At 40.6% G+C, this 23,344-nt stretch overlaps 2 protein-coding genes across 2 annotated transcripts; both read right to left on the bottom strand.

Annotated features, from left to right (window-relative positions):
- Nucleotides 1-7,911: 7,911 nt before the first annotated feature.
- LOC115819347 (trace amine-associated receptor 4-like) lies at nucleotides 7,912-8,952 on the bottom strand. The gene has a single exon (XM_030782912.1). It carries the CDS (start codon nucleotides 8,950-8,952, stop codon nucleotides 7,912-7,914), a length of 1,041 nt encoding a protein of 346 aa, XP_030638772.1.
- Nucleotides 8,953-21,718: 12,766 nt separating this feature from the next.
- Nucleotides 21,719-22,759, bottom strand: LOC115818802 (trace amine-associated receptor 4-like). Its single transcript, XM_030782288.1, has one exon. The coding sequence runs from the start codon at nucleotides 22,757-22,759 to the stop codon at nucleotides 21,719-21,721; it is 1,041 nt and encodes a 346-aa protein (XP_030638148.1).
- Between the last annotated feature and the right edge of the window lie 585 nt (nucleotides 22,760-23,344).

Genomic DNA, 23,344 nt, shown 5'->3' with positions numbered 1-23,344 from the left:
TGAGCTGGGTAAAGTGCTGTAGCGCACATTAAATAGGGCTACTACATCTATGAACAATACAGACATAACTCAAAAGCACATTCTTACCATTTTGGCTCCTTCCCTCCGTAGGACTTCTTGTATTTCATGACGTGGTGACAAGATGGGCATCTCATGAACCTTCTCAAGAGGCCTAACTGCATAAGGTACCTAACAAGCTTCTCGTTTCCCCTGAAAGATGGTCTGAAGAATATTTCTCGTAAAAAGCTATCCATTTCCCGCCAGCTATGGACAGAAAACGACCCAAAGAAAAATATGCGCGGGGTAGGGAGTTCATTCAGGGGTCGACCAATCAGATTTGATCTAAGTTAACGTATGTAGTTGAGCTGGTCAGGTTTTGCCAAGTAACCTGGTTTCGGTCTCGCCTGGTATCTTGGAAATAATTAGAGCTTGCTGGATTTTTATCTATAACTTTGGATATGGTATGTTTTGATTTTGTATAGGTCTCATCTTTGTAACTTTTGTTAGCAAAGATTAGCTGTGTGCAAGTTGAGAATTCAGACAGGCTTATTAGCAGAATCGACTACCTTAGTTAATGTTAGCCATTAGTAATTTGGCAGATTTAATGTGCCAAAGATAGCCAGTTTAGCTGGAGAAGGACATGTTTAAACACCACACATTCTTTCTACAGCCTAAACGGAAAATAAAAACACTCAAAGTGAATCCTATGGAGAAGCTAGAAGGTGCAACTCCACCCACTGTGTCACTTGCTAAGGACGAAGGGAGTTCTCCCATGGCAAGCTGCAGCAGCCAAGGCTCTGATGCAAGTAAGTTGTCTGCAATGTAGGAGCATAATTAAGGTTTTTTTACATGCTGCTTGAATCAAATTTATTTTGGCTACATTGATTTTCCAAGCTGCATATAAGAAAAGAAAACCTGCCTTTTGACATTAATAGACTTTGGTCAGGCTATTTTGAATTTATTATTTCTTAATTTTGGTGAATGATGTATCCATTGTAGGTTTGGCGTCAGTGACCCTGCGGATGGAATTTCTTCAGGAGAAAATAATATGGCAGGAGAAAATGATTGCAGAGTTGGAAAAGGAACGTGATTTCCTGCGGCAGCAACTTGTAGGAGACAAAAAAGAGAGGGGTAAATAAATTTTGGAGATGATTGTTTGTTTAAACTTAATGTTAACTGTTTAAAACTAGAAGCGCCGAGCGCCGGTCATTTGACCGCAGTGACAAAAAAAATGTAATTCTTACATTTGTACGTGTTATCGCCTAGCATCTTTAAATTTTCAAAATCACACCGGTACAAGCTAGTTTAAAGCTATTTTGCTCCTATTTGTGTGAAACTGCTGCCAGCCTTATGTTCGGCCATGTTGTTTCCTGCCGTTCAAGGCTGCGATTCTCTTTTCTCTCAGCAAATGTCGCAAGAGTTCGCTCATATTAGTTTTCTGTCTCATGTATATAGCCATATATAGCCCACCTATATGTGATTGGTGATCAAATCACCAATCAATAGGGTTTTTGAATAACGCTGACTCCGCAGCCAGCCTAGGGCACTGACATGTTGTACTGATTACATAGGATCTAAGAAACCTTAAACACCTGTCTCCTACCAGTACCATTGGTTAACCACATCTTTGCTTGTGTCATTGAATAACTACAGCAACAGTCAGGCACATGGCTTATAACAATGAAAATATGAATACTTTACGTAAATGAGATTCTTGATTATTTCTTTCAGTTTTTAAATACAGAAAAGAGGCTGAAACCCATGATGATGTGGATGACTCCTCAACCAGTTTCAGCAAGTCAGACCCCCCTCTTGTTCCCACATCAAGCAAAAAGAAAAAACACCAAAAGGCAATCAAATCTCGTCTTCCACATCATACAAGAGGTAACCGTTTATATAGTACATAGTGACCAGACTGGGATACTGTTGATTGATGGCAGATGGGGCCACTAGAGTCAAATGGGTCAGATTAAAAGATGTTCACCAATATGTGTTTCACAGATGTAGAAAATATTTACTTTATATTGCTGTAAAATGTATTTTGTAAAAGAGTAAAATCACCAGTAATGGGGTGTTTGACATTACTGCAATTACTTAAGAGTTAGGTGCAAATGTGCCCTCTGAAAGGTCGTTTAGTGTTTTTGAAATTGCTTTACCTTTATGGGTAAATGTAGAGGAGAGCACATTTATCATGACTGTGTATGTATGTTTATTTTGTAAAAGTTCGAGGTCCACAAGAGGTGATACAGCGCTATCAGCAAGTCCTTAAAACATTTGGGAAGGTTCGCACAATGACCGAGGCATTCCATAGGCATAACATCGACAGAGGAACCATTGCAGCCACAGCCCCCATTGCCGAATTGCACATTGCTGACCCCAAGACCTACAGCACCCTAGAATTTGACCCAGCAGTAGAAACACTGCTGGGTTTTGCAAAGAGATGTGCCAGTCATGTAACACCAGACATCAAAAGGTCAATCGAGGATCTGAAAGCTAGAGGGCATTTGCTCCCAATTATGCTTAAATACTAGGACATGCGGTCTTTGAAAGTTCTTCATTGTTCAATAACAAATTTCATACAAAGTGTGTGCAGATTGGTTTAAATTTCTAGTGAATTATGCTTTGAATGTTTTTCCCATAATTTGCAGTGGAGTTCTCATACTGTTCTAAGTAAATCTTTTATGAAGAACGAGGTTTTATACAAAATAGAACTTTTTATGTTTGACAAGAATGTAAATGTATTTACATGTGTGTATATTTTAAAATAAACATTTTGATGTTTAATGCATACTGTACTTTGATTTCATCTTCTTTACTCTGTCTTCACGCTATCAGCCTTTACTTTAGAATGGGTAACCTACTTTGAAGTAACATTGAGGTATTGGCTGTTTATTAATGGCAAATGTGTCTTTATTTCCTGAGTTGTTCTAGAATACTGTTTTCATCATGTCATTCTTGTAAGGGGGAAGTAAGTCCTGACTTTAGAATAGGGAACCTGTGCTGGATCAATAATGACATAATTCATAGGCATTAATGATAGTACTGTGCTTGTTGCCACTGAACCAATTTCCACTTTAGAACAGGGAACCCATCTCCTGGATGTAAAGGGCTGTAGCCCACAGCAGCCTGCGCAATGAAATATAGCAATGAAGTTTGTCAATATGAATACTTATTTTACACTTACTCTGGCACTATAAGTAACATATTCAGACAGTATATTAGGAGCCTATAAATGATCTGTTTTGATACTTACTAAGTATCAGTAAGTTGAGATTGAGACCTATTAGCCTGTTATTAAGGATATATCAAGAATAAAGGGCTTATTTGTTAAGGGTAAGAAATCAATAAATACACACCTAATAAATGATTAATGATGCTTAACACATACCTTATTGGACATTAATACAGGCATTTATTAGTCGTGTCAATGGCTAACATGTGAACCTTAAAATAAAGTGTTACCCATATTTGTATTGCGTTGTAGTGTTTGTTGGATTGTCGTGTCTCCATCTGTTTTCTCTGTTTGTCCGTCTGTTTGGTTGTCGGTGTTACAGTAGCCTGGGACTACCGGTGCAGGGGAGGACCAAACAGAACTGGTGGAATGCGAATTCATTTATTTGGTTTAGCTGGGGTGGCGCATGCGTGATGCACGTGGGGAAGGGGCCACTCCAGGGAAAAGGGGTTTTTATGTTAAAATGTAATGATCGGCTGTTACCAGCCAGAAATGGTGAAAGTTAACAATTACTGTGGAGTGTATATTTGAGTTTGTGATTGTGTATATGTACGGGGGTGAATAATTAATTGCCATTTTATTTTAAATCAACAAAGGGGAAGCTGGTATGTTCCGAGGGGAGGGGCTTACAGTACAAAAGGGGGTTTTTCATTATTGTAGGTTGAGGGAGACAGGAGAAACAGAGTGTAGCTGTGGTGTAGTGAATTGAACGTAGTGAGAACTGATAGTAGCAATTTGTTTATTTGTTTATCTATATATTTTGTTTATTTGTTTATTTATTTGTTTATCTCTCTATATATATTTTGTTTGTTTGTTTGTTTTTTTTCTTGTAAATATATATCCATTTTTTCCTTCCTGTAAATATTTGCCGTTTTGGACATTTTGTTTTTCACTTTTCTTCACTTGGGACTGGTTTTTTTTTTGTTGCACTGTAAATAAAACACCGTGCACTTACGTGCTATTTGCGGCGGAGCCATTTTTTTTGTTTATTTTTGGTGTGCTTTGGGCCACCCGAACCCCTGTTCGGCGTCACCCTGCCACACCACAGTCATTAGCTGATGGCTTGGCCTTTCAAATGCTAATAACAGTCAGTGGTCTAGGTGGGACTTGGTACAGAAGCATGCCCCCCTTCCTCGCTGTAACTTTCTATCGGTTAGCCTATATGTAAGATTTAGGCTATATTTTGATAACCACACAAACTTGTTAGGTGTTGCATGGTGTATAATACAGGAGTGGTAGGCCCATATAGCCTTCAATGTCATTCCTCTGTCGTGCAGCTAAATTACAATGGACTCTTCAAATGGAGCACACAAAAACACACTGAAAACATAATTTAAAAAAAAGTCTAAATGAGAGGTTCATTAATTACATATTTGATGGTTATGCAACTGTCCTCTACTTGGGGGTCAAACATATAGGGTGACTGGACGCAGACCAAATGGGGGACAAGTAGTAAGTTTGTGTGGGACATGTTACCAATGCTGAGAGATAACGTAAAACTTAGATATAATGTCAGTCTAACTGAATAAGAAACACTTGTATTGATAGACATCCAACATGCATTGGCCATTACAGGCCCATCAAAGGCAACTGTACTTAAAGCAGCAGGCATCATACAGCTCAAGTCTTTCAAGTTAAACCCCTGTCCAAATCCAACTATAAGAATAAATAAGGCTCAAAATAAAATATTACATAAAATAAAACAATTTCAATGCAAATCTTTATGTTAATCCAAAACTCTTTTGGATGAGTAGCATGGTCAGAAGGGATAAAAGAACCTTTCTTTTTGACCATGATGTCGGCTGACAGCGTTTACTTTCATATCTGTAAAGTTTTACTAAGTTTTGTTTTTGTGACGTAGCAAAGAAATTCGTCGGCCCCACAGCTGCACAGTTTGATTGGCGGCCGCCACAGCCTCTTGATGACCACCCTCAATCCTCTCCTCTCAGCCATTGGGTGAAAGCGAGGCTTTTAAAAAAACTTGGCTATGTTGCATTTTTACTGCTTTTGACATAGTGCTATTAAATAGATTAGAAACTATGCTGCAAAAGCATAAGCGGCTCATGTGCCGGGCGGGTAAAAGAATGGATCCATATTTTTTATTTCTGACAGTTAAAAACCAAACACCGAGCGAAAATGTGGGACATTATCTCAGTATGAGGGATGCGGGACAAAGGATACAGGAGTCATTGTTTTTTTAAAGTTTACAGGGCACAGGAGTTTTTTTGTTGTTGTTCCTCGCTTGTTTGTTTGGAGTGTTTCTCCTCAGTATAAGGACGCGTCCCGTTTTCAAACCACCCACTTAGAATCTAAGGTTGAGTCCTGTCCAATCAGTTTTCTGTGCGTGCATGGCGTAGCATGACAGTAACCAATAGCATTGTGTCTGAACAGCAGTAAACGTTCATGGAGAATGTTATTTGGCAGTTGGACAGGATGGAGTACAAGAGCGCAGGGAAAATTCAATATTTTATCTAAAAGCAAAAATAAATACAACCTTACACTAGAGACAGACAAAAAAATATCCACGCATCTCCAACCCAGAGAAACACAGAACAGAGAGTGAACACAGCAATACTTGAAGACTTCTTACTTCTGGGCCTTCAAGCTCCTACAGCTATCCATCCCTGCTACTGGGTTAAGATAAGCAATTCTAAATAAATAAATAGAGCAAAAAGAAAGAAAATGTTTTATGATCAACATGATCCTATTCTGATAATTAAAAAATTGATACATCTAGCAGGCCCACAGTTTTGTTGCATTAACATGTGCGTAATCAAATAATATTGTAGAATTTCATATACATTCCTTGCCGTACTTGCATTGATTGAAAAAGAAAAAAACACATACAACAACACTGATCAGAGAGACATAATAGTTTTTTTCAAGTCTGAGTGCACACAGATAAAATAAAGATACTGTCACACCCTGTCCCTTTTATGTTCCTCTCTATCCCTTTTTCATATCATTAGTTCATTTTGTCAAGCCCCTCGGGATGAGTCTGGTTTCTGTTTCCCTGTTCCTCTTGTTTCCTCCTCTTTTAGTTTGTCTTGGTAGAGCCCTATGTCACCTCCTGATTCCCTTGTATAGCCCTTTTAGCTAAATCATTGCGTACACCTGTTCTTAGTTCATTTAAGCCTTGTTTAGTTTGCTATAAATACTCCTTGGTTCTACTGTTTCTTTGTCTTGCGTTGTTAGGTGTTCACTGTGTTATGTTGGAGTGCCTTGTTTCCCTGAAGTTCTGTACCTGTTTTTGTAAGTCTTTTGGAAGTTTTTCTTATGTTTGGTTTAAATAAAGAAAGTGGTGACCTGCACTTATATCCAGCCTCCTTCACACAACGCGACAGATACTGGTTGTTGGTCTCGGCAGTGGTGCATGGGTCAATTGATGTGGGCCAGCAAATAGTTTCTAGGACACTGTAAAAACTCAGTTAAATATTCTGTTGGCCTGGTTGTAGGCAGGACATTGACACATTGAATTTCAGCATTCTTTTTTTATCTCTATCAATTATAGATCTAAGGTGTTTTTAAATTATCACCCGCATATAATTAAAAATATACTAAACAGACATTTTCCATTTAAATCATTAAAATTTTTAAAAGTGTTTGTTCATAAAGACCCATACAACCCAGGTGCAACCCTTCAGAGACACCTGATAACAATGGAGTGCCTGCACAGTTGCAGGTGAGTACAGGGAAATATCATGGGTCTCTACACATGCTACTTTTCCTGTGGACATGCATATACACAGGTCACAGGGGGGAAAGAAGCCGTGGCTGACACATTTAAGTCTTCATGCTTCAGCACTGGCAAAATGGTTAAAAAAAATGTGAGAAAAAAAATAGTATGAATCCGGTTTATTTATAGAAATCTCATTTCATCCAGAAGGGAGCTATACAGAAACACAGGCCTAAGATTCCCTGTGAGCATACCTGTACTGACAGTGTGTGCAGGTACATTAGACACAGATAAGGTGGGAGAGGGAATATGAATTGATTCTTAAGTAAATACAGGGTAATCATGGAGTGAGTTAGTGATGCAGTGAAGAGGGGTCAATTAAAGGTGGGCAGGGGTGGGGTTTTATAACAGACATAACACTTGACAGTAGGCATTTTTTCTTTTTGTTTCATACATTATGTAGACTTTTATAAAAAATTATGCTAGTGATTCTCAACTCCAGTCCAGGGGGCCCACTGTCCTGCACATCTTTTTTTTAACTCAGGACTGACACACCTTATTCCACTGATCAATCAATCATCAAGCCCTTGATTAGCTCAATTAACTGTGATAACGAAGAATTAAAGATTTGCAGGACAGTGGGCCCCCAGGGCTGGAGTTAAGAATCGCTGAATTATGGTATGCTTTATATCTTGAACAATTCAAGTAAATGAAGTACAAAGTAAAGCATACTATACATTCAAAGATTTTGTTTTACAGTCAGAAATTTTAAACACTGCAGAAAAATCAGTTTTAGCTTTACTACACTTTTCTAGTGTGACATGTACTGCAACACAATTGGGTCCTGTCCCTGCCATCATCTGAGATGCTCCAACAAAATCAGACTGCTCTAATATGTGATAAAAGTATGAATGAACTTCCTTATTTTGGTTTAATCCATTTAATGTAATCTCAAGAATATATGAATTTATGTTTTTCTATCATAAGGATGATTAGAATGTGCTTACAAAGATAATGTAATATTCTTGGCAGTGTTAATCCCACAAGTTTTTGCTATAATAATTTTAAAAGCCTTTCGAAAATGTGGATAGAAAAAAGCATAGATAATGGGATTACAAGTTGAATTAAAGTAACCAATCCAGAAAAAAGTATCAAAAACCTCAACAGGTGTTGAAAAATTAACAAAAGGATCGATAACAAGAATAAGGAAAAAAGACGTCCAGCAGATCAGAAACACTCCCATTACAACAGCCAGCGTTTTAGCAGCCTTCCTCTCTCTCTGCTCTGATGCTTGGTTCTTTAGCTCAGAACAGGTCACTGTTGCCAGCCTCTTAGACATGACCTTGGCATGTGTCCTAGCAACATGAAAGATCTTTATGTACAGACAGCTCATCACACATCCTGGAATGAAGAATGATACTAGAGGAGCAATGATCCCCCACTCTGTGTTAAAAAGTAAAAGACAGCTTCCCGCACAGGCGTTCAATAGGATAAATTCCTCAAAACCTACTGAATTTGCCCCTGAGAACATAAGTCCAAAGCTGAATGCAAATGAAAACAACCACATGATAACAACAAGGACAGTCACCTTAAATGTTGTAATTTTTGTTCTGTATTGCAGAGGCTCACAAATGGCAAAGTACCTATCAATTGATATCAAACACAGATGCAGTATAGATGTGGTGCACAGCATCATGTCAAGACTAGAATGGAATTGACAAAAAAACTGGCCAAAATACCAGCAGCCCTCAACAGTTTTGACCATAGTAAAAGGCATAACAAAGCAGCCTAAACAACAATCTACTAGGGCCAAGGAGAGGATGATGAAATTGGTGGGACCATGCAGTTGTCTGAAATGGGATATGGAGATGATGACCAAAAGATTCCCACAAACAGTCATTAGGATCATGGTTGATATGAAAAAATACATGGTCAATTGTACCACAGGTAGTCTGTTAAGTCGAGGACAGGAGCCTTGCAGGTGTGGATAACACAACAGCACAGTCTCCCCATCATCAGTCTGATTCAGCCCTGTGTGCTCCATCAACACCAGTGGATCATTTCAAAGTCAAAAAGATGTTTTTCTTACATTTTACTCAAAACAGGAATACATCGAACAAAGAACTAACAAACAAATAATTCTAACTACTATTTTGTAGCTCTGCAGTACATGTGACTTAAGCCTGGAATTGTTATCCCACGATTTCTCTGCGGATGTGTTCTTCAGTGCTCCAGTTTAGGTGTTCTTACCCATAAAATGTTCTTACTCCAAAAAAATGCACAATCACCTTTTACAGACACATGTGGAAGCATAACCCTCCATTATATTTATACTTTAAAAAAATAAAATGGGCAGGAGCATAAAGACTCGTGGGGCATTACATAAACACCCCACCCCTCACCTAGTAGGTAGCATCAAATGGCAGCCTGGCCCAGAGACAATACACATTGCTATCTATCTTTATCTTTATCATATATAGATAGATATAGATAGATATAGATATATACAGACACACACACATATATGTGTGTGTGTGTGTGTGTGTGTGTGTGTGTGTGTACTTATTTATTTATATATTTAGTATTACAGTATTATTAGTCATAGTAGTAGAAGCATTTCTCCACTAGACATATTTATTTTGTGAGACACTTATCATGGATGAAGAGATTGGCAGTAAGGAAAGCTTACTGTTTCTGTGGCTCGTGGGGTGTGCTCGTGGTGTGTGTGCAGTAAATAAAACCTCATGGTATACACTAGTAGCTATGATAGACAATAGCATCACATATAATACACCTAGCTTTAAATAATCAATTATGGCCCCAAATCTTGAAATAAATGCAATATTTAACCATCAGTTGCTCGCTCACTAACTAAATGAACACTCACTCATGATGTTCTCGGCTTCATTCCTTCAGACTAATTTAAAATTTAAGCTGCAATGAAATTGAAAAAGATGTATAATATGTTAAATATATACGCAATATTATTAACATTGATTACTCTTGATGAGATGGAGTAAGATCTGCTTCATGACTGAATGTTTTTAGGTAACCCCTTTAACTTTTGTTTTTCAACTTTTGTCACATGATGGGATGAATACCATCTCTTTCCAACAGGAAAGGGCTATGTAGAGGGATCAACTGTCTCTTTAAGCTCAACTGAATGACAGAGTTTTGGATGTCCTTTTGGAATGTTTCTAAATGCACACTTTGTCCCTATCACTGACCAAAGGAGTGCATGTTAAGTGTCTGAGTTTAGCAGTGTATTGTCATTCTAGGTGTGTTTCTGGCACCCTGCAGCTCTTATCAGATGTTCCCCAGATGCTACCACAGCTCCCACAGGTACCTGGATCATACCTCCTCTCTGATGTCCATCTCTAGTAGCCCACCAAAGTCCCCCTGGGGTGCGCAGCTCTTTGGAACATCATTATTGCTTCACTGAACCTGGTGTACAGCAGAATAACACGTCCACGGACCAGTGGCAGCTGTTGGTCCCCGTCCCTCTGGTGTTACTAGGTGACACTGGACAGCTGCATGATGAGCATCCTGTTGACATGCTACTGTTGCGGAGGCTATGGGAATGCTGGCTTGATAGTCGTGATCACTGAGTGGGCATCGGTCAGAATGCACAGAGAGTTTGTATGTTCCGCCACTCTTCTTTAATAAAGGCATTCTCAAAAAGGTACAAGGTGTATATGTGTGGTTCTGGAATAAACAACAATATAACACATGTTTGTGTTATATTCGGCTCATTTAGTCTTCAGAACAGCTACACTAGACCATCACTCTGGGGGGAAGAAACATGGTGCTTTGCATCTTGTACATGCCCAGCTGGTGTCATACCTTCCCTTTCACTTGGGCCTCAGAGTTTTACCCTGGTCACAATAAAGTTGGTCCAGCACCCTGGACTGGCAGAACATCTCAACCAGCCTCTCTTCCATTGTTGTGGCATGCTAATTTAGCACTGCATACACCTCAGGAGAGTTGGTAAAGCAGTCTACATTAACATATATGACACATATATGACATTAACATCAAATCTTCTTGTGTGACAGGATTACCGTGTAATGTCGAAATTTGCAAACACACGTGGTACGATGAGAAATTTCTAGGTAATGTAGCTAACATTGCTATTCCAGGAATAATGTGGAATGCGAAGCCTGTACTAACTAGGTAGCAACTACACACTGAAACATTCTACACGCATTGCAATCACACCAAAACACTACAAAACATTTGTATGAGAGTACCAATGGGATTTCATTAAAGTATAAAGTTTAAAAGTTGTTTTGCCATAGCTGTGAATCAGTGAAGAGAGATGACATTCTTTAGTGTCTTACTGTAGCCAGCGCCATTTTATTTCTGAACTGCACAGGCTTAGAGATGGAAGCTATGTCTCCCTGGCTGACTCACAGGAGCACGAAACGCCACCTACTGTCTGGATGATATCACTCCCTGAGAATATAAACTCTTGAAAGGACAATTACAATAGTTTTGATTATCCAAAAAAAAAAAAAAAAAAACAGGGGGCGTGTCTGTTGTTAAACTAAACTATAAGTAGAGGCAATTTCTCAATCCTCTACACATGCCTCTGGGTCTCCTGGTCCTGTCACCGCAGGGGCTATGCCTGCCTCTGGGTCTCCTGCTCCTGATGCCGCAGAAGCTGTGCAGACCACTGGGTCTCCTGCTCTTGGTCCTGACACTGCAGAGGCAGTGCTCATCTCTGGGTCCTCTGGTCCTGCTCCTGGTCCCATCCTCATCACTGCAGAGGCCCCCACCCTCAGCTCCTGGTCCCGTCCTTGCCACTTTGGAGGCCCATCCCTTGGCTACTGGTCCAGTCCAGGTCACTGCAGAGGATCCTCATCTGGTTCCTGGTCCCGCTCCTGTCATCATGAAGGCTTCTCATCCAGCTCTTGGTCTGGCTCCTAGTCCCATCCCCACTGCCTCAAAGGCTCCTCCCCCAGCTCTGGGTGTTGTCACTGCTGTGGCTCCAGTCACAGGACCTGCAGCAGTAGCTGACCCTCTGGACCTGCCATTGTTTGCTCCACCTGCAGAGTCTCCTGACCTTCTGGACCCACCATCCCCCGTTCCACCTCCAGATCCTCTGGACTGCCTGGCTCCGTCTCTTGGTCCACCTCAGAGTTTCAAGTTTATTTAGAGCGCAATATCACTGTTTACAGTCTCAAAGGGCTTTACAGGCCACAACAGTCAAATTCAAAACAGGACGGCACCTCCTGACTTAATCCTCATGGCAGGCAAGAAAAAACTCCCCAAAAACCCAAAAAGGAATGGGAAAATGGGAGAAATCTTGAGAAGGACCACAGAGAGAGGAGACCCCTTCTTGGCCAGACAGGTGTGCAATAGGTGCCAACCCAGCGGGCAGTTACAATTGCAAGTAAATTCAGAGCATGAACAAAGGGGATGGCGATGCTGACAGGTGGCTGATAGGGAGATGAAAGATGATAAAACCAAGATGGATCGGTCCAGAGGGCAGGAGGATCACTGGTATCTCATGAGTAGCACATGTGGCTCGACAGAGAGAGAGAGAGAGAGAGAGAGAGAGAGAGACATTGTTAGATGTTCATTTCCACATAATGGTTAAGGGAAAATGTACATCGTGTGCCGAGTGCAGGCAGGGACTCCAGCAAGACTAGCTACTACAGAATAGCTAAAAGGGAGAGCTAGAAGGTAGTATGGACATGAGGACACTCTGGGACACAAGGCTGCCACCCACTCCACCGTCAACAAACCTGAGTGAACATGTTAGAGTGGGGGGGCCACAGCATCCAAACATCCCAGTTCACCAAACATTCTATGCCTGAGAACCCTCCAGATCTTCTCCTTTACCTAATAAAGAGCTGTTAGCAAAAGGCATGGCTAAACAGATAAGTTTTCAGCCTTGACTTAAACATAGTGACTGTGTCTGAGTCTCGAACTTTAATTGGGAGGCTGTTCCATAACTGTGGGGCACTGTAAGAGAGGGCTCTGCCCCCTGCTGTAGCCGTCACAACTCGAGGTACCAATAAATGGTCTGCACCTTTTGATCTAAGTAGGCGTGGTGGATCATAAAAGACCAGGAGTTCACTCAGGTACTGTGGCGCAAGACCATTTAGTGCTCTATAGGTTAATAGTAAGATTTTATAATCAATGCGAGCTTTGACTGGGAGCCAGTGCAGTGTGGATAAGATAGGAGTGATGTGGTCATATCTTTTGGTTCTAGTAAGAACTCTGGTTGCTGCATTCTGAACTAACTGCAGCTTATTTATATACCTATTAGAACATCCAGACAGTAAGGCATTACAATAGTCTAACCTAGAGGTGGTAATGAAAGCATGAACCAATTTTTCAGCATCTTGAAATGACAATGCATTTCTTATCCTGTTAATATTTCTAAGATGAAAGAAGGCTATCCTGGTAATGTTATCTATATGACCTTCAAATGAAATACTGGAGTCAATAATTACACCAAGGTCTTTTACTGCTGCATATGATGAAGAAGAGTTAGAGTTACTATGTGATCGGAAAGCTTACTCCTAGCTGCACGTGATCCTAGTACAAGCACTTCTGTCTTTTCAGAGTTAAGTGAGAGGAAGTTAGTAAGCATCCAGTGCCTAATATCCTTTACACATTCCTCAATTTTGTTAAGCTGGTGTCTCTCAACTGTGTGTCATCAGCATAGCAGTGGAAGCTAATACCGTGTTTACGAATAATATTACCTAGAGGTAGCATATATAAAGAAAAAAGCCATAAGCCATAAGAGGGCCGTTCCCTTAACTCCAACAACATTTTCTAGTCGATCAAGGGGAATAGTATGATCAGTGGTGTCAAAGGCTGCACTGAGGTCAAGCAACACAAGCAAGGAGACACAACCCTGATCAGAGGCCAGTAATAGGTCATTTGCAACTTTAACCAGTGCTGTCTCTGTGCTATGATGAGGCCTAAATCCTGACTGCTAGTTTAAAGGATTTAGGTACATAGCCAGTGCTAAGAGAGGAATTGATTATTGAAGAGGTTCGATGACTACTGGTAATACCTGTTTGAGGAAACGTGTAGGTAAGGGATCTAATATACAAGTTGGTGATTTTGATGAAGAAATTAGTGAGGTTACTTCAGTGGCTTGAAGGGGAGTAAAACATTCTAATCGCTGATCTGATATAGTTATATTGTTATCTACAGTGTTATCAAATTATCTAGTTTTAAATTTATATTCCGAATTGTTTGCCTGATATTTTCAATTTTGCTACTGAAAAAAATCATGAAGGCGTCATCACTGCATATTGATGGTGTGCCTGTTTTCCGAGGTGCTCTTATTCCCAGTTAGTTTTGAGTTTAGAGTGTCAGTTGCACCCTGCCCCATCTCCTGGTCCACCTCCATAGCCTTCAGACCACCCAGCCTTGTCTTGTGTACCACCCCTGGTGTCCGCTTGTGTCCTCCCCAAGTGTCCTTGTCTTCCTGGCTCCCCAGTTTCTCCAAGATGGTCTGTCGCATAGCAGGAGCCATGGGTTAGAGGGGGTACTGTCACGCTCTGATTCTCACTTTACCCATCTAGTGGTTAGTTTGTGAGGTTTTGGGTTATGTCTTGGTTTCCTTACTTCACCTTGTTAATTGATTCCATTAGTTCCTCCTGTTTTCAGTTAGTTAGGCCCTGTTCAGTTGTGTATAAACACTCCTGGTTTTGACCTTGGTTGTCTGTGTGGAACTGTGTGTTGTGTTCTGGTGTCTGTAATATATCACTAGAACACTTGAACATACTCAGGGGAATGAGAATCTAATATTTTGATGAACTTCATATTAATTTGTACGGGCTAAAACTACTCCTGCTACATGTCGACCTGATGCGAGTCCTCAACCCTGTAAGTTGGAAGAAGTCTTGTATGCCATGTTCTGTTTCGGTAAAACTCTGGCTAACCTGCACATGCATCCAGCCTCTTCAACAAATCATGACAATGTGTTTACTCAAAATGGGGCAAAAGAGAAATGTTTCAGCACCCTTTTGTCCATGTCATAGAGTTGTTTTTCAGAGGGAACATATAGAGACGACATGTTTTAAAATAACATCATTTTTCATACATACTTCTCCACGTAATGTTGCATAACCCATCCTTTGTAAATATTTGCAAAATATTTCAGCTTCTGCCTCTGCGTGAGAAGTGGTGTATCTGGAAATATCCGAACAAAGTAAACTTCCGCCAAACCTGCTGTTTGCCGGAGGTATTCGGATCCCTGCAGAACTTTGTTATGCAGACCTGAAAACTCCCACGAATACAGCTGTTAGACGGAGGTTTTCAGGCATCCGCGTGACCACAGTCGTTAGCTGATGGCTTGGCCTTTCAAATGCTAATAACAGTCAGTGGTCTAGGTGGGACTTGGTACAGAAGCCTGCCCCCCTTCCTCGCTGTAACTTTCTATTGGTTAGCCTATATGTAATATTTAGGCTATATTTTGATAACCACACAAACTTGTTAGGTGTTGCATGGTGTATAATACAGCAGTGGTAGGCCCATATAGCCTTTAATGTCATTGCACTGTTGTGCAACTAAATTACAATGGACTCTTCAAATGGAGCATACAAAAACACACTGAAAACATAATTTTAAAAAAAAGTCTAAATGAGAGGTTCATTAATTACATATTTGATGGTTATGCAACTGTCCTTTACTTGGGGTCAAAGGTATAGGGTGACCAGATGCAAACAGACCAAATGGGGGACAAGTAGTAAGTTTGTGTGGGACAATGTGGGACATGTTACCAACGCTGAGAGAAACTTAGAAATAATGTCAGTCTAACTGAATAAGAAACACTTGTGTACACTTGTATTGATAGACATCCAACATGCATTGGCCATTACAGGCCCATCAAAGGCAACTGTACTTAAGCAAAGCAGCAGGCGTCATACAGCTCAAGTCTTTCAAGTTAAACCTCTGACCAAATCCAACTATAAGAATAAATAAGGCTCAATAAAATATTACATAAAATAAAACAATTTCAGTGCAAATCTTTATATCAAGACAAAATCTCTACTGGATGAGTAGCATGGTCAGAAGGGATAAAAGATCTTTTTCCTTTTGACCATGATGTCGGTGGACAGCGTTTACCTTCATGAAGTTTTACAAAGTTTGGTTTTTGTGACATAGCAAATGAATTCATTGGCCCCACAGCTTCACAGTTTGATTGACGGCCGCCACAGCCTCTTGATGACCGTCCTCAATCCTCTCCTCTCAGCCATTGGGTGAAAGCAAGGCTTTTAAAAAAACTCGGCTATGTTGCATTTTTACTGCTTTTGACGCAGCGCTATTAAATAGATTAGAAACTATGCCGCAACGGCATAAGCAGCTCGTGCCGGGTGGGTAAAAGAATGGATCCATTTATTTTTATTTCTGACAGTTAAAAACAAAACAACCAACGAAAGTACGATACTTATCCTAATATGAGGGATGCGGGACAAAGGGTACAGGAGTTGTTTTGGGTTTTTTTTAAGTTTACAGGGTACAGGAGTTTTTGTTGTTGTTGTTGTTGTTGTTGTTGCTACTGTTGTTCCTCGCTTGTTTGTTTGGAATGTTTCTCAGTACGCGGACGCGCCCCATTTTCAAACCACCCACTGAGAATCTAAGATTGAGCCCTGTCCAGTCAGTTTTCTGTGCGTGCATGGCATAGAGTGACAGTAACCAATAGCATTGTGTGCAACTGCAGCGCGAAATTTGCTGTGGGGAAGGGGTTACCTGTACATAGGAGAAGCAAGTCACAGAAGGATTACAGAAGTTGTACTCCGTATTCTGTTGATAGTGTGCATTTTGAAGATGGCTTGCAAAAGAACACTTGAGTTTTCAAACGGACAGCGGAGTGGAGAGGCTACTCGTGCGCCGGGAATATCCAATTATTCCAACGCCGAGTCCAAACGAAAACAAACAACTGGTGTCCCCGTTAAATGCATTTTTAAGAAGATGTCTGAACAGCAGTAAATGTTCATGGAGAATGTTATTCGGCAGTTGGACAGGCGGTTTGTCTTTGACTGCCGCACATTCTGATACGTTCGCATTTCTTTAGCTGCTTTATCCCTTAATGTGGTTGAATTTAACTCTTGTAGTCATTTTGCTTCTACAGGAAGCTGTGCGGAGAATGCATAATGCTGAAAACAACACGCACAGATATGATCCACAGACAAGGGGGGTATTCCAGAAAGCAGGTTTAACAAACTCTGAGTCTAATCCTGAACTCTGAGTTGATGAACCCTGAGTTGGGAAACTCCGAGTTTTCGGTTCCAGAAAAGCTGATCTGAGATAGTTCAATCAACTCTGAGTATGTCAACTCTGAGTTAAGTGCGTGCATGACAATTGTAAAAAGCCATCATCAATGGAGCTCCGATACTACGATTCACCATGGCAACCGGCAAAAACAAAAGTCGGTTTACTTCACCCCGCTGCAGTTAGTAATTCTGATACTTGCTTATGGCGAGAATGAGCACATTAAAAAAAAAAAAAAAAAAAAAAAAAAATTGGGGGGGGGGGGGGGGGGGGTCAATGCAGCTACATCAGCAAAGGCGAGACAATTGGCGTGGGAGAGAATTGCTGCCCGAGTCAGTGCGTATGTTTGAATGCAGTAGTCTATTCATTTAACCACACTTTCTTTTAATATTACCGGTGGAAGTGGTGGAATGTGACTGAATAAAATTATATTTCCTTTTAGGTGCAATCCCATGGGTACAAAGCGCACTTGGCAGCCGCTGAAAATTAAATATAAAAAGATTCAAACAAGTAAGGCACATTTTTCTTAGGCCTATAAGCTCATGATTGTACCTCATTTTGGTTTTTATCAAATTTGACATATTAAACGAAGTAAATATCATTCAGTGGCTATTTCAACTTGGAGTAGCTTTAAGCCCCAACAGAATGCTTTTTTAAGACACAAATGTCCTCTCGCCTAATACCCTGCATAGCAGATTAACATTTGGGCTGGAAATACTCCCAGAGATTTTGCCAATTACAGTAGTATACTGAAACAGAATGCTCTTCTTCATTACAGGATGATGATGAAGACACATTGTCTGCTGCCGCTGAGAGGGATTCAGAAAGGCCCACTGTGGTTTACATTAATATTATGTATGGTAGCTACTGATATTTCTCTCCCCATTCAAATGTTTTGACATTCTTGTGTGGAATTTTGAGTTTAAAATGCACACTGAAGGGATGACATGTTCTTATCCTTTTTAACAGAGCATGACTGGGCATTGCCAGGAGGAGAGTCCATCAACCTCCACAGCACATATTGACACAGTGAGATGTTCAATAAATGCCAGGTTAATTCTGCATGTAGAACTGTAGAATTTAATGTCATCCTTATGTTTTCTCAGTTATGAATTAAGTAGTTGTATAAAATACATCTCCTGAGGAAAATGGCTAAAACTGACTGAGAAATGATGCACTTGCAGTGGCAGATTCAATTTACTCCTTCGTATTGCGCCCTGGAATTCTTAGACAAACATAGATACAAGACAAGGTTTTTTTTTTGTTTTTTTTTTAAGGAAGGGGGGGGTTTAGGCTTAGGTGGGTTCTGAAGAGGTGGGTTTTCAGTTTCTTGCGGAAGATGGTGAGGGATTCCGCAGTCCTAACTGTATGAGGGAGGTCGTTCCACTCCACCACCAAGGGGCAATGGCAGAGAAGAGGCGTGGTCGGGAGGAGCGGCTGCCGGGTTCCCGAAGTGAGGGGACCGTCAGCTGACCAGAGGTCGTAGAGCGGAGGGTTCTAGTAGTGGTATACGGAGTTATTAGGGACTGAAGGTATGATGGGGCGGAGCCTCTTGTTGCCTGGTAGGCCAGTACCAGTGTCTTGAATTGGATGCAGGCAGCTACCGGAAGCCAGTGGAGCGCAGTAAGCAGTGGAGTGACATGAGAGTGCTTAGGGAGGTTGAAGACCAGGCGTGCAGCGGCGTTCTGCACGAGCTGGAGCGGCCTGATGGCGCAGGTCGGTAAGCCAGCCAGTAGGACGTTGCAGTAGTCCAGGCGGGAGATGACAAGCACTTGGACCAGGAGCTGGGTCGCCTGCTGTGTGAGGAATGGGCAGATTCTCCTGATATTGTATAGGAAGAATCTGCAGGATCGAGTGACTGCCGCGATGTGACCAGAGTAGGTTAGCTGGTTGTCGAGGGTTATGCCTAGGTTTTTGGCTGCTGTGGTGGGGAACACCACAGATCCCTCGATGGTGATTGCAGTGTCGATCGTTGGGGAGTTCTTTGCAGGAAAGTACAGAAGCACCGTTTTCTCCAGGTTGAGTTTGAGGTGGTTAGAAACCCAGAGTTTCCTTCATCTCAGGGTTAACAAACTCAGAGTTTTCACTAAACCCGCTTTCTGAAATACCCCCAAGGTAAGACAATGTGTTTTGTTGGTAGGCTATATCATCGCAATTGTTTCATAGCAGTACCTGGAATTCTAAACAAACTTTTAATCAATCTTCCTTTCTTCTCCACTCCTGCAAGACTTATTGAGACTATTGGAAAGAGTTACAGGATGAACCAAGAAGGGAATCTAGAGAACAAAGAGGTGGGCAGGATCGCCGCTCGAAAGAGGCAAAGGAGGAGAAGAGTAAGTCAAAACATAATTATTTCCCCAGTAGTTCCTAGACTTTTTCTCCATTTGCTACTTTCAGTGATCTAATTTCTGTTTTCACTGTGTTTTGCAGCTGCACAAGGCCAGAGCTAGTGTTCTTTAAACTGAGGAAGAGGCTGCCTAATGGAAGACCGCATCAGTAGATCTAATTTCTGAAGAGGAGGACGCCATCTTGGATGGGAAGCCAGCCAATACCCCATGCCAATACCCCATGCAGAATAGACTGGACAAAGACCAAAAATATGTTGTGAATCACCATGCACGAGTTGGTGCGGATAGATTCACAATGGAGACCACGGAAGCTGAGTTGCTCTTGGGAATGCTCAACATTTAGAGTTTCATTCATGTTCCCAAAAAGCATTTATATTATGTACCATGATGTTACAGTATATTCTGTTCTAATGTATTCTGTTCTATGTTGTACATTGATATATATCTATATATATATATATATATGTGTGTGTGTGTGTGTGTGTGTGTGTGTGTGTGTGTGTGTGTGTGTGTGTGTATATATATATATATATATATATATATAAAACTGTCAATTTATATGCTGTATAATTTATATTATACTGTATTTTCCTTATTTATAATAAAATTTGTGTAATTCATTTTTGTTTGACAGACTATCTGTACAATCTACCTATGAACATAAAACAACACCACCAATAATAATAATAACAATAATAATATTAATAATATAAACCATATGAGATCATGCCTGGGGACACACAATGGACCAATGGGGAAGGGTTTTAGAGGAGGGGCAAGACATTGCTCCACCAATCCAAAGAAAGACTTTCGACCAATTGCAGGATACCTGGTGGCCCAAGCTGTGAAGTGCAAATGTTCCCTTGCAAGCACCCCCAAGGGATTATCCACCATGGCAACTAAGGGCTCTAAGCCGACCCCTAAACCTAGTACATATTCAGGAGTATTCCATGCCGTGTAACAGAGCTGCAAACTGCTGGATACACCTCTTTTCATGCAGTGTGCTGCATTGTGAGATGTGATTTTCAAAGAATGCACACACCCTAGTTGTCATTGTCAAATTTCTAATGTTAGCTCCTTGCTAGTAATTAAATTCTTGATGGCCCACAAAATATCATACTCACATTTTAGCAAAGCAAACATCAGCACTGAATTGAGGCAGTAGCACAGCTTGATGCTGTTTTTCATGGAGACCTTGAATAGCTGCTTACAGGGATATTTTTATTTTCTATTCTTATCCCTATTCTGCGAGAAATACAAACATTGTGGATTTATCTGCTTCTCTTACTTTTTGTTGTTCTTTTGGCCTTCTTGAAAACTGATGTTTAAAAAAAACGTAGTAATAAAATGCTCATGAGTGTGCATCATGCATGTAAATGTGTAGACTGTATTAGGGAGGTTTACAAGAGTTGTTACATTTGTACTGTCATAGTACAAATGTGATTTACAAGGCTACTTTTGAGTAAAAGCTTAGTTTCATTGGCTGCATTGCTCCAGGGCGCTGTGAGGTCTGTTTATTGCTCCGCAAGCGTAAACTGTTCCTTTGCAGTCCAGTTGTGGTGATGGCAATCCAACAAGTGAGCGTAATACCGTTTTATCGTAGTACAAATGTAATTGGCAAGGCTATTTTTGAGTAAAAGCTTAGTTTCATTGGCTGCACTGCATTGTTGAACTGTTCAAAGAGATGCAGTGTTACAAAGGTGTGTTCTTTTTAGAGTGGTTAGGTGATTCTGAATGTGAAATAACACATGGCTTGTCATTCATAGTGTTAATTAACCATGGTTAAAGCAGTTTAAGGTAAAATAAGCTTAAATATGGGGCACTTAGATTTTATTACTGTTTCGTGTTTTACAATAAACATTGTCAAAAAGCAGTTTTACATAATCCCTGGACCAAAGGTTGACATATGTGTGACTGCGGTAATTGCGATGTCATGTAACTTATGGGCATATGGGACTGAGGAGGGAACAGTCTTATGGGGAGTGATTTCAACCAAGGCAGTGTGTGAAGTGAATCTTGTGTGAGCATTATTTTGTCACTTTGGTTCGCAGATTTTTGTATTGTTCTAAGAGACATGCTTTAGCATAACTTTGTCATTTTGACTTAGTCCACTGCTTCAGCAGAATACCCCCCCCCCCCTTTTTAATCTGTAATAACCTACCACATTGCCCCTGCCAGTTTCCAAGAGTAATAGAAAGAGCTCAGGATGAAATCCTGTAATTATTCAACCACTAGGATATGTGTGTTTGTCCTCATTCCAGAAATCTTTGCTATAATAATTTTAAATGCCTTTCGAAAATGTGGATAGAAGAAAGCATAGATGACAGGGTTACATGTGGAATTAAAGTAAGCAAACCACATAACAGCATCAAATATATGAAAAGGTGTTTGGAAGTTAACGAAAGGATCTATAAGAGTGGTAATAAAAAAGGGCAGCCAGCAGAGCAGAAACACTCCCATTACGATGGCCAGTGTTTTAGCAGCCTTCCTCTCTCTCTGCTCTGAAGCTTGGTTCTTCAGCTCAGAACAAGTCACTGTTGCCAGCCTATCAGACATGACCTTGGCATGTTTCCTGGCAACATGAAAGATCTTTATGTACAGACAGGTCATCACAGCTGCTGGAATGTAAAATGATACGGTGGGTGCAATGATCCCCCACTCTTTGTTAAAAAACAAGGCACAGCTCCCCTCACAGTAGGTCATTAAGATGAATGTCTCTAAACCTACCATATTTACTCCAGAGAACACAACACCAAAACAGAACAAAAATGAAAACAACCAGATGATAATAGTGCCACTAATCACTTTAAACACTGTAACTTTTGTACTGTATTGCAAAGGGTCACAAATGGCATAGTACCTGTCAATTGATACCAAACACAGGTGCAGTATAGATGTAGTGCAGAGCATCATGTCTAAACTGGAATGGACTTTACAGAAATTTTCTCCCATGTACCAGCACCCTTCAACAGATCTGACCATACTGAAAGGCATAACAAAGCAGCCTAAACAACAATCGACCACAGCCAAGGAACGGAGAATGAAATTGGTAGGACTGTGCAGTTGCTTGAAATGGGTTATAGAGATAATGACCAGAAGGTTTCCACACACAGTCATCAGAATGGTGATCACCATGAAGGCGTACATGACCACCCGTACAATAGTCAGTCTGACAAATCGAGGACACGAGTCTTGCAGGTGAGGGAAACAAAGCAACATAGCTGCCATATCACCGGTCTGATTCAGGCATATGTCATCCATTAACACCTGTGGATAGGAAAAACAAATAGACTCTTCAATGTTTTTCAGAAACACGTGTCATGAACAATACGGATTGCTGCAGATATACTATTGCATTCAGTTATCCCTATAAGGAAAACTTAAGTTATTGAAGTACTCTTTTTTTTTTCATTAAATATCCATATACTGAGGAGGAAAAACTGTCTGACTCCACTGTACTATCCCTGAGAGGCATATACAGTGGAATGCTGATATCTTCTCTCTGCCAAAAGAGATGGTCTTCTCTTGATGTGCTCCTCTGAAGGGCAGTTTCAAAACTTCTTACATAATCGATGTGTATCTTGTCCCTTGGACTGAAACATGTGGAGGCATTGTCTTGCATCACATTTATACTTCTAGGGATAGCAAAAGGGACCACCCACAGCAGTAAAAAACAGCTTAATGTTATGTCACACTGGCATCAAGATAATGTTTCAAGGAATGACCAAGAGGGAATACAAGCAGAGAATGATATTTATTTTCTTTCTTTTCTTTTTTTTTTAATCGTTTCAGTTTGTTTATTGTGATTAAAAAACATCCTTTTATTGTTGGAAAGTTCAGTGTCAT

This window comes from Chanos chanos, chromosome 8 (assembly GCF_902362185.1).
Source record: "Chanos chanos chromosome 8, fChaCha1.1, whole genome shotgun sequence".
NCBI lineage: Eukaryota > Metazoa > Chordata > Actinopteri > Gonorynchiformes > Chanidae > Chanos > Chanos chanos.
Note: the sequence above shows the minus strand (reverse complement) of the source record. Positions and strands in the feature narration are given on the sequence as shown.